Source organism: Tetrao urogallus (genome assembly GCF_951394365.1).
Source record: "Tetrao urogallus genome assembly, chromosome: 26".
NCBI classification, from domain to species: domain Eukaryota; kingdom Metazoa; phylum Chordata; class Aves; order Galliformes; family Phasianidae; genus Tetrao; species Tetrao urogallus.
Genome location: NC_136839.1, coordinates 1,671,493 through 1,683,698, shown reverse-complemented (window position 1 = coordinate 1,683,698; position 12,206 = coordinate 1,671,493). Strand labels below are relative to the sequence as shown.

The 12,206-nt window shown below is 48.4% G+C and overlaps 1 protein-coding gene across 1 annotated transcript; it reads left to right on the top strand.

The window, feature by feature from the left end:
* Positions 1-7,750: 7,750 nt before the first annotated feature.
* Positions 7,751-11,805, top strand: HOXB9 (homeobox B9; the record flags this gene model as incomplete). The annotated part of the gene is given in 5 exon segments (XM_079547252.1): positions 7,751-8,258; positions 11,569-11,619; positions 11,622-11,704; positions 11,706-11,774; positions 11,776-11,805. Coding segments are annotated over 5 exon segments (741 nt in total).
* Between the last annotated feature and the right edge of the window lie 401 nt (positions 11,806-12,206).

Below are 12,206 nucleotides of genomic sequence, written 5' to 3'. Positions count from 1 at the left end.
CGCGAAATCGTAGGGGTTTTATTTCGTCTCTGAAAAGGTCCTTTTGTTGCTTTTGTTTCCTAGCAACTGTTTTCTATTATAAAAGTTCAGATCGCAGATGATGTCAAACAAAATGGCCGCCCAGGCGCCTTTCTCGGTAATTTTAGCCTTTGACCCAAGAATGAACTAGAACTGCTCTGTGAATTAGGTAGTTTCATGTTGTTGGGCTTTAAATTTTAAACACAAGAACATCAAACTACCTGATTTACTCCAGTTTATCCCCCTCGGTGTGCAGCTGCCCCGGGCAGGATGGAGGGGGCGGACACGGAGCCCCGCAGCCCCGCACGGCTCCCCGCACCACGCAGCGGTGCCGTTTTCTTTGTCTCGATTCCCCATTTTAGGGGACTTTTGGCGAGACAACGACCCAAATCATCAAGACCTCATTAAAGGTCTAATTAGGCTGCGGCGCCTCTCGGTGGCCAAAATGCCTCCCCCCCTCCCAACCCCCCCCCCCCAGCGGCAGGCAGTCCCGAAACCTCAATAAAGTTTTCTTTTTTTCTTTCTTTTTTTTTTTTTTTTTTTTTTGCGTCGTATAAAGTAGCTACGTATAAATCCTCACACAGCTCCAAAGTGATCGGAGGGCGTCTCGTTTTAGTGATCCACGCCTCCGTGTGAGGGATAAAACGCGGCGTTAGGGAGCACAAAGAAAACTGCGTCCAGTTTAATTATCCCCATTGAGAAACGAAGTTTATTAAAGGCTCTGCTGCTCATCGCGCAGTGCCTCGGCTTTGTCATTTCGCTGGCGATGTTACAGGGATGGGGACGGCGAGCGGCTCTGTATGGCTTTTCCTTTAGAGGTTTAAATGCCCAGCTTAGCTGGACGTGTAGGATATTGAATTCAGGGCAATATTCAGCCGCTGAGGAGCTCCTGCATCTCTTAGGACACCTCCAGACAAACCCAAAACCCCAATGCTACATTCACCGAACGAAAAGGTTCGGGTGGCGTCGGGAATCACCGCAATGATTTCCTCCCCCATCCTCACTCCAACGTGTTGCATGCGGGACTGCGCTCGTTTTAATGTCTTTTAAGCTCATGAAAGCCCTCACGGGGGTGGGAGGGTGCGGGAAACGGTGCGTGTTTGCACGAAGTCCTTCCATTCCTCTTGGACACACTGCGACTTTGTGCTCTGTGAGTGTTACCGCTCAGCTCGTGGAAGCGATTCGCACAGAGTTGGTGATTAAAACACCCGTAAAAAACAAGTTTCACATGATCCAGGCCACGGCTAAACGAGCCAGAGCCTGCGTGTCCTCCTCCGAGGTTTGAAGAATTAAACTTTGATACGATATCCAGGGTTTAACCGCCATCTGCTGCGGCTGAGAGATCCCTGGGAATTTTTTTTTTTCCCTTTTTCCTGCGTGATTTTTTTTCCTTCCCCCTCCCCCCCCCCCCCCTTCCATTTTGTTAAAACGAAAACAAACAAACAGAAAACTCGTCTGGGTTTGAGGTCGGCGTGTGCTTTCTCCCCCGAAAGTGGTGATTGTGGCGGACACATCGCCTATCTCCGCTATTAAACAAACAGCCGCTCCAAGGGGAGGAGAGGGAAAGTCAAACAGCGTCAAATAGCTCGGAGTTTTCTACCCAATTCAGCAGCCCCGTGACTCCTTCCTTAGAAACAAGCGCTACTTGTGCCCTGCCTCAAAGCCCTTAAACGGAAAAGGACAATCTGGGAAAGTTAATCATAAACTATTCGGTAATAATGTCCCCATAGGCAACCACTAACTTGCCTTGTAAATGTCTGGGCTGCTGATTTTGATCTCTTTCCTACCCACGTCCATACAGGAAGCGAGGGCCGGGGAGGAGAGTGGAGAGACGGAGCTGGGGGAGATCAGAATCAGGCTCGAGGAGAGGGGGGGAGGATTTGGGGGTGGATTTGGGGGGGTGTATGGCTGCCTGCAAGCGGGGACAGAACTCTTTTCCCAAGGAAAGAATGGGGTGAGAAGGGTGAGGGGAGACGATCCCCCTCGTCCCGCAGTTCCGCAGCCGTTTCTTTCTCTTCTTTTCCGAATTAGAAAGAGAAGATTGACCTTACCTGGAGAAGCAGCTGTGTGGGGATGGTGCAAATCCCCTCCTCGTGGTAACTGGCCCCGTTTGCGACGCGATGCGCAGTTCTGAGCTGAGAGACAGCGAGAAACTGCGGGTCGTCCAACACATTTCCCACGAGTTGCTCTCCTGCCAAGGTCCCGTCTGCCCCATATCGGCCCGACTCGGGGTCTGTGTGTGTGGTGGGGGGGGAGGGAGGGGGTGATGGGGGGGAAAGCGATGCGGAAAGAGCCCGTCTGAAAGAATCTCCCCCTTTTCTGCTATTTTATTACTGCACCTTCTTTTATCGCTACACGTTTGACAGAAACTCTCCCCTCAGAACTTCGTTCTCGTACCTGTGCCCTTTTCCCACCCTACCGCCTTGCCTCGGTGTGGTGGAGGCAGATCCCTCCCAGACTTCAGATGATTTTTGGGGGGGGGATGTGGGGGGTTCCCACTATCTGGTGGTGACCCCACAGCAGATCGTAACGGGTGACCCAGCAGCAGTGGAGCGTAAAAGCCCCAAAACAGGCGGCAGTGGGAGAGATGCGGGCGCCCAGCTAATGCGTGGGAGCTCAATATGATTTCATGGAGGGAGAACAGGAGGTGTGAGGGGGGGAGGATCAGTCCGGTAGCTAAAATGCGGGCTCCTGAACAACAATCCAACTTTATTTTAACTTTCTCTCCTCCGGCTTCTCCTTTTACAAAGCGCATACGCTTTTACTTTACAGGGGAACGAAATGCTTTATTAACTGCTGAGATTACAAACCTCATTTGGAATTGTGTTTTTTAACCGGAGTATACTTCGGCTTCTTGGAAAATTGCCCACATGTGTAACTTGTTTTTGCTTCTCTTCAGACAAGGAATTCCGCCTCCCCCCCCTTTTCACCCCCCCCCCCCCTTCTTCTCACCACTTACGGATTTTTAACAGACGGCCGCATTCAAACTGAGGGCTAACACAGGAAATGGCAAAGGTAGATCCTTCTTCTTTCAGGCTACAGAAACTTATTTCACATCTTTTTATTAAAGAAAAAAAAAAAAAAGAAGAAGAAGAAGAACTTTTACTCCTCAAGAGGGATTTTTGTTCCGCTCTCGTGACTTTGGGGGGGTTTGAGACTGAAGTTTTCTCTCTTAGATCCGCGTAAACGCGTTGTTTGTGAATTCTGAGCGCTTTGAGCCGGGATTTTATTATTCTTTCTTGGTTTAAAAAATATCCCTATGATTATTATGATGAATAATTGCTATTTCGGCATACTTTTCATATCCGAAATTAACGCTCAGCCATTTGAAGGCTGAATGATCTCTGAGTCTGGTCTCCAGGCTCCCCATAGCCGCGAGGTTCGCTCTCAGCTGTTACCCCCTCTTGCATATCCTTATCTCCTTCAAAACTCAACGTGAAAAGAAGAGTGAATATATCCAAAGTAAAGCGCACTGCACACCACCTGGAAACCGTGATAGGACCCCCCCCGCGCCATCCCAGCACAGCAAAAAGCCCCAGATCTCCCCCAGTCTCCTTCATCTCAGTGCTAAAGCGTCTGGAAAAGGAAGGTGCCAATGCTAATAAATGATAACAACCGTCCTTAAAAATAATGCAAGTGGTTCGATATGTTTTCAGGCAAAAAATAAAAATAAAAATAAAAATAAAAATAAAAAAGAGAAAGAAAATAAATAGGATCGCCTGCTCTTTTATTTTTCTGATGCCAAAACTTCCACATCAGCAAAAGATGGCAGCGGAGCAGACCTGCAAGCTGCATCTTGTGAAGGCGTTTTGTGTTCGGTCTGTGCAGCAATACCGACCCGAGGAAGCTGGTTGTTAAGGATGAATTTTTTGCAGCTGTGTGTTTCAAAGGGGAGCGCTGTGCGGAATTGGTTTTCTCTTTACAAACAAGAAAGATTATTTATAAACAACATCTGAGCTCGGAAGCCTCTGGGTTTCCATTGCGAGCTGACAACGCTCCCAGTTTTTCCTCACAGGCAAAATAATACTTGGCACTGATTCTGAGAGCAGCAAAAAGTTTCCACTTCGGGCTTTTTTTTGGGGGGGGGAGGGAGGGGGTGTATGTGGGGGTAACAGTTTCTAGTTCCATTTTAGCGACCAGCAATAAGCCCACACCTCAAGTGTAGGCAGCCGGTGTGCAAAGCGAAGCCCAGCTCGCACACCCTGGCTGCCCTAACCCAAAAACTCATCCCGAAATTGACTCTCCGATGTCTCTTTCCCCCCGGCTTTTTCTTCCTCGGAGTTCTTTTTTTTTTTCTCCCCTCTCTCTCAAAGAGAAGAGCCTTTCATGCCGTTTCTTTCGGGCTCTGTTTGAGGCTTTCAAGTATGAAGTCACAGGAAACAGACAGCACCACGCCACCGGGGCTCCCAGATCTGGGATGGAGCTGCTGCTCGCCTGGAGTCCCTCTCAGCAAAAGTTACAAAGATACGAGCTATGGGAATATGCACCAAAAATAAATTACTGAACAAACGGAAACCTCCAGAGGAGCGAAAGCAAATGGACTTGACAGATCAGCATGTGAAGTTTCCATCCACCAGGGATCTGAGAACTCCCGCTTTCTGCCTCACAGCCACACTCCTAAGAGTCTTCTTGGGCTGAATTTATATACTACAGAAGATTATATACTCACATGCTGACATAGTTCATCATTATTTATAGGAGGCGCACCAGGACTTTTTTTTTTCCCCAAGAATATATTTATTACAGGTAAGACACAGCCAATCTATCTAGCAAACAGAGAACAGGTGTTTTGCTTCAATTAACGTTCAATAATTTTATCTATACTTATTCAACGCCCCGATGCCAACACGGCTGTTTATCCATCACTTGTATAAACACATTTCCACGAGCCAGGAGACTTTAATCTCCAGAACTCGCTTAAATCAGCCCTTCCCTTTTCCGAGCTCTCATAATATTTTCAGAGTCCCTCCGAATCTGTTGTGAAATAGGCTGATGTAATAAAAAGAATAAAGTCTTCGAAGGCAATAAAGCAGAGGACTGCGGCAATCCGAGCAAGCGGCTCACAATGCGCGGCTGATGACACGGGATCCCTTAAGTTCAAAAACTCCGTACCGAGTTAAAGGGAAGAGCAAATCGAAGTTGGGGAAAGCAGGAATTTCGCCCATCGTTCGCCCCGCTTTGGGAGATAAGCGATTTTGCCCCACGCTGCTCTACTTGTAGGCATTTCTCTGCCTTCCCCAGTGGAAAGGCAAAGGGATGAAGCGAGGTTGATTTGGATGCACCCCACAGAAAGGAGAGGAAGGTTTGTCGGGCGGTGAGGACTCACCTGGTCACATTTACACGCGACGGTCTTTGCAAGAGCTTAAACAAGGGCTCACCTTGGCTGGAGCCCGAGTCTGCCTCTGCTTTTCCAGACCAGGCAGCGTTTTGCTCTGGCTGGGGGTGGAGGGGGGCTCTTATAACCTTGATTGATGTAAAAAATGAAAAATAAATCCGACCTCCGGTACTGGGATCCGGCTCTCTCTGCCCATCATCCCGACCCTCTCGATTAATTCTTTTTTTTTTTTTGTCTTTTTTCTAATGAAAATGGACAGTTTCTTTCCAGCTCCTCTTGAAGAGGGTCTCTGGTTCTGGACGTAGGGAAAAGCGTCCCTCCATCACGCTGCGGGCCATCGAAAAACACCGCTGGTGGGAATAAGGGAAAATCTAACAATTTGGGTGTCGGGTTTTTAGCGCCTTAATGATCACCCCGTATCACCAAAAGACCTCTGATAGCAAATTCATAGATAGGTTTTGTGCAGACGGGCACATAGGAGTCGTGTACACGCACACACACGGTATCACAGACAGAGAGAGATGCGAAATACGCTTTTTCTTGATTTCAGGTGGCTATTAGCACCCCACCCCACCCCCCCAATGTTATTATTAGCCCGTTAATACAGGCTATATAATACTTACATCCCTATATACTTCAGAAAGGATTCGCGATGATTTATCATTCCTAGAAATCTCTTTGCCCTTCACATTAAATATCCTTCTGTGTTGGGGTGAGAGGAAGAAGGGCGGAGGGGCAATAGATTAAAGGAGGAGAATTGATCCAGACTGTTACAGCTGAAGTCCAGAAAAACACTTTTGCCCTAATCACACCGCGCACCTTTTCCTTAACCAACATTTACGACGCCATCAGATCATCTCGCAATAAACGCATTTGTCATAATAAGTCGGGGAAAAAAAAAAAACTGACCCCGTTACCCCGCACCGCCGGGCGGGACCCGCACCGAACCGGAGCCGAGCGTCAATCATCGCATCCAGGGCTGGAAAATTAAAATAAAAATAAAAATAAAAATTAGAATTCTAATTCAAATGAAGCCGAAATGAGTCGGATCGTCGATAACGCCATCGGGGAGAGGGGGGCGGGGGGGGATGGCACGCACACATACATGCGGTGGTGTGAGCGAGGTGTGCGGGGGGGGCGGGGGGGGGGGGGAAACACCGTGACTGGAAAGGCGAGGGATCCCTTTTTTTTTCCTTTTTTTTTTTTTTTTTGCCCCTTTCTTTTTCCACAGGCAATAAATTCAGGACTATAAAAATCCAAGCAAGCTAATGTAAGTTTTATTAAACTCTTTAACCGTCTCAAGTCGGAGGCAGCCCGCAACAAAGCAGCGTCAGTGGCGCTCGGTATTTCACCGGGCTTGTAAAGTTCAATGAAGGTTTCTGATTCCACAGACGTGGTGCATCAAGCTGGTTCGGCTCCAGCAAAACAACCCCGAGATAATGCCGCAAAACACGTGAAGATGTATTCACGTAAGGAGCGGTTTTGGGATGCGATATGGATAGAAGCACTCAGCCGAGGGCATTAAGGGTGGAGGCAGCGGGGAGGGGGGGAGGGGGGGGGTCGTGTCTGCAGCTCGAGCCGTAATGTCACGCATATGCCACTCACATTTGAAATTTCATATTTGCCCCCATGATCGTACCACGTTAGCATCCATTTTCCGATGCCAGAGGGTTTGTTATTTACAACACCCTCCCACAGCTCTTGCTTTTCCTTCCAAAAACGCGTTTATACGCGCATCGTGTGCGTGCCGTTTAATGCACACAAAAGTATGTGTGGGTACGAAACCACCGGGGTGCGGGGGGGGGGTGAGGGGGGGGAGGTTGGTTTCTATGTATTTTCTGCCTTTTTTTTCTTCCTTATTTTTGCTATCGTACTCCGGAGCCCGAGTGGCAAAGAATAGCTTTTATCTCCATTCCCCCATGGTGGTTATTAAAGGCGAAGTGAATACATCAGCATCTCTCATTAAAACAAAACAAAAAAAGGAAAAGGAAAAGAAACCCGGACCCCCTCCCGGACCCCCCCATAACGTTTCAGCAGCAAAATCTACGTAGGGAGATATCAAGCCCAGCTCTGCCCGTTTCGTGGCTTTTCTAAACTCCTGACGTTTTGCAACATTGCATAAACATAAAACAATCCATCCTTGATATGGAATGCAAGGGCGGATGACAGCGCAGCGCAGCCCCCTCGGCTTCGATTGATTTACGCCGAGACTGACGCTTTATCAGGCACACGAAAAAAGTTTGACCAATCATTTTGCTGGGAGCTCACAACACAGCAGCCCAACTGTACTTTGTTGGCTAGGAAGTTCGAGAAGGGGGTAGAGTACAAATCTAGATCTGTCCTATATATTTTTTTTTTTTTCCCTTCATTGAACCGTGCTTTGTATGATGTCTGAGAATGTCCATTTCTGGGACTCTTAGCAATTACTATGTCGACTCTATTATAAGTCATGAAAGTGAAGACTCGCCTTCAGCTAAATTTTCATCTGGGCAATATACAAGTTCCAGGCAAGCTGGGCACAATGAACATCTAGAATTCCCCTCTTGTAGTTTTCAGCCAAAACCTCCAGTTTTCAGCGCCTCCTGGACTCCTTTGAATCCACATTCTTCTGGTACCCTTCCTGCCGTCTACCATCCATATATTCAACATCAAAGCGTCCCATCTGATAGCAGGTATCTACGGAGCTGGCTGGATCCAGTGCCCAGAGCAGAGACCCTCCCCGGGCAGGGATCTGTTAAGGCAGAGCCGCTGCTGGGCCGTCCCGGGGATGTCCATAAACAGGGAACACAGGAGTACAATTTAGAAACTTCTGCTGCAAGGGAAGGGATCGTTTCCAATCAAAGGCCCAGCTTCGAGGACAATAAAGTTTGTGAAGGAAGCGAAGACAAAGACAGAACAGATCAAAGTAAGTTATAAAAGTGAGGAAGTAAACAGTATAAAAGCTGGAGGAGGTGCAATAAAAGGGGACAATGCTGCGTAAAGTTTAAAATCAGGGCTTAAAGAAAACTCTCAGATGGCTGATGCCAACCTAAGGGGAGAGGTGGGGAGGGGAGAGGGGTGGCATTGTTTCTGCGGGGAAATACAAATAAAAATTAAAACGAGCGTCGTCTCCGACTAAAACAGAGTCCAGAGCGGACAAAAGCTGGATGGAGCCGTCCTCTTTCCTACAGAGCGCTGACTCCGGCAGCGGAGATCATTGCTGTAAGCGGGAATGAGGGCGTGCGGAGCTGCGGGCGGAGGGAACGGAGGGACGGGGGAGGAAGGGGGGGGGGGAAGAGCGGAGAAACGTCGGGAGAAGGGCCGGGAGAGGAGAGCGGAGGTCGGGGGAGAGAAAAGAAGGGGAAAATCGTGGAGGAAAAGTTCACGGGGGGGGGGGGGAAGTGAAGAGCGGCGGGGGCTTTTCCGTGCCCGCTGCGCTGCGTTGCGCCGGCAGATTGCGGGCTCGGGGCTCCCCTTCACCTCGGGGTTTGTTTGTTTTGTTTTGGGTGGTTTTTTTTTTTTTGCTGCCGAGTTTTGGTCGTGGATGTATTTGTTGTGCTTTGTGTGCTTTGCTTGGTTTCCTTTTTCCCTTTTTTTTCCCCCCTTTCTCCCCCCCCACCTCCCCTTTTATTTATTACATATATTTTTTGGCACGCGTTCGCTTATTTCTGTTTTGAATTGCTCGCGTATTAACGCCTCACCTCAGGGTCTGACTATTTCAAAGCCGAAATATCACAATTTCCAAACTCCCTCCGAGTTGAGTTAAAAAGAGAGAGGGAGAGAGGAGTGCTTCCAGCTTAATTAGCTCTTTATTTGCAACGTAGCCAGATTGGAGAACAGCTAAACTTCATCGCGTGCCTTTTTAGTGACCTGGTTTCATTTTGATTCGCCCTGAAACGCAGAAAGAAAAATCGTTTTGATGCATTTAATAAGATTCTAGTTGAATTATAGTTGATTCTGCTTGTAATAGGCGTTGCTGTTATTACTAAAATGACTCAAGAGCGTTTGAGTGAGAAAGAACGGGTGTCCGGTTCGGTTGGTACCCGGGGTCCATCTGGAAGATGGAAGGGTTGTGCGGGAGGAGAGGGAGAAATTTGGCTCCAGCATCGCGGTGAATGTTTGCGCAGTGAAAGGCGAAGTTGTGCGGAGCTTTGGGTTGGAAAGGGCAGAGAAATCCCTCGCCAAGGGCACAGCGTGTGCAGGACACCCTGGCACAGCCATACCGTGAATTAACTTCGTTTCAGTTTTTCTATCCCCTCTCAATCCACCCCCCTGCTCTCCCCCCTTTTAATCCCTCACCAAAGTGTAAGAAAACGCGATGTATTCCCCCCTTCCGTCTGCACGATGGTGCGGGGTGTTATTTTTTTCCCCTATCGTTTGGCTTGCACGGTGCACACGCACTCACACACACACACACACACGCACGCACAAAAAGAAAGTCCTGTTCTATTGTGCTGGGCAGAGATCCAGAACAAACTGCAAGCGGGAGGTGAATGGTCGGAGAGAATGAAATATCCAAGTTCTGTGCTCAATGTCCCTGAAATTCAATATAGAAAAGCCTCGTCCAAGAAAATGTTATTAAGTCCTAAGTAAGAGCAGGGACCCGAGCTAAGAGGATGCAGTGCGGTTGCTCTATGGCGTGTGGTTACGACGCACATTTTGTTTTAAATAATAGTTTAATTTGGGCTAATGTGGAGAGGCTGCCAGGGCTGGGAGACGGAGCTGTTTTGCAGAAAGCACTCCCACCCATTTCCCTGACTCTTTCAATTTTTGAAAGTATTTCACAATAATGAATCTCTGAGCCGGGTATGGCACCGGGATCTGTTAATTTATTTGCTAGGTTTGCAGGAAGCCATGTGCCAGAGCCTCCCCTCATTTGCTCGCCCATTCGCGAGGGTGTATACAGTCAGTAAATAAAATACCCGCGTTTAAAATGCCTCCGATTTTAACGATCCGAGATACGACCGAAAAATAAAATAAAATAAAATAAACCCCAACCGAATAAAAATCCGTTATGATGCAGAGCCCTCCGTTGCCATTAAAGGATGGGTAGCAGGATTAACAGTATCAATTATTAACAGCTTTCTTCCTCTTTAATATTTAATCCTGCATATTAGATCGAGTCAATTACATTAAGGAAATAGCAGAGCAGATTTGGAAGAGGCAGCGCTTGCAGGGGAAGATTAAGCGGATTATTTGTAAAAATACTCGGTATATTTGGTTTTACGTGGAGGGAACGTCGCGATGGGGCGCGCGTGTGTGTGTGTATAGATATTTATAACGGTCCGTTTAATTGGTGTAAAGGTTTATGGCTTCGGCCATCGTTTCGGAGGACGAAAGGGAAATAAAATAGAAATACGCGGTCTGTTCTTTGCCTTTGCCTTTCCCGCCTCTCCTCTCCCCAGCACTCCTCCAATATTTGCATGTGATTAACGAACGCTCTATTATTCGCCCCCGAAGCGCTTCACCTTTGGGTGCGACCTCACCCAGCACCGCGTCTGCGGGGCTCATTGCTAAAATGGTGTTTTAATCCCTCACCTCCCCCCCCCCTCCTCCTCCCCTTCCCAAACCCCCATCCCAGCGTTGGGTTTAAGCCCGAAATGCGCTTTTTGCAAACGGTTCCCACGTAACTTCTCCCACCAGCCACTTATGGGGGGGTTTAGGGGGGGGGTTATATTGTTGGAGCCGCTGTTCTCCCTTCGCATCGGCCCTACAAACGTCCATGGTTCAGCATAACACTGTCCAGACCTCCTGCAGCACAGTCCAGCCAGCCCTGAGGATGTTTATGGTATCGAGAGCGTTTCTTGCCACGTAGCAAAAATAAGCAGGATTTATTCAAGGAGCCTTTTTTTTTTCCTCGTCCCCCCCCCCCCCCGTCCCCGTCCCCTCTCTGCCCCCTTTACCCGCAACGCTGCGTTTACGGGAAATCACCCGTGGGGAAACGCAGCTGAAAGAGATGCGGGATTTTAGCTTTGCCAAAGCCTTAGCCTTGCCAAAGCAAGGAGAGAACATCAAGGCTGCACCTTGGGGATGGGGGGAAGGATGGGGGGGGGGGGGGGATTTGGGCCCCCACGTGTGGGCAGGGCTCGCCTTGCTGAGGCCGGGCTGCTTTCAATCCTGCTCCCATCTCGGGTTCGCATGTGCGTGTGTATAATCTTCGTATTTGATGGCATGATGAAAACCTTCTGAGAAACACTTCAGGCTGCAGCGTATTGATCTCGATGCTTTTCTTTCAGCCAACCCAGCCGCCAGCTGGCTGCACGCCCGTTCCTCCAGGAAAAAACGATGCCCTACACGAAATACCAGACCCTGGAACTAGAGAAGGAGTTTTTATTCAATATGTACCTGACGAGGGACCGTAGACACGAAGTGGGCCAGACTCCTCAACCTGAGTGAGAGACAAGTCAAAATCTGGTTTCAGAACCGAAGGATGAAAATGAAGAAAAATGAACAAGGAGCAGGGCAAGGAGTGAAAAGCAGCAGAGCAGCACCCTCCCCTTCCTCCCCCTCTTTCCTTCCCCCCCCCCCCCCCAAACCCCCAGCTCCGAACACCCGAGCTGTAATGCTAACACACAACCCGAACCAAGGGGAAAACCTTCCCAATTTCCCATCTCCACCTTTGCATGCGAGATGTTGCTTCATATCCTTTTTATCCTCTTAGCGTTGCCACGTAGGAGGCAACTTAGCAAGAAAAAAAAAAAGAAAAAAAGAAAAAAAAGAAAAGAAAAGAAAAAAAAAATAATAGTGCAGCTCCTCATTGGGAGCACAGGCTGGGTTTTGTTTCTGTTCTCTTGTTGTCTTTCTCTCTTTCTTTCTTCTTTTTTTTTTTCCTTTTCTTTTTCCTTCTCCCCACAGTGTAACACAGGCTCCTGTC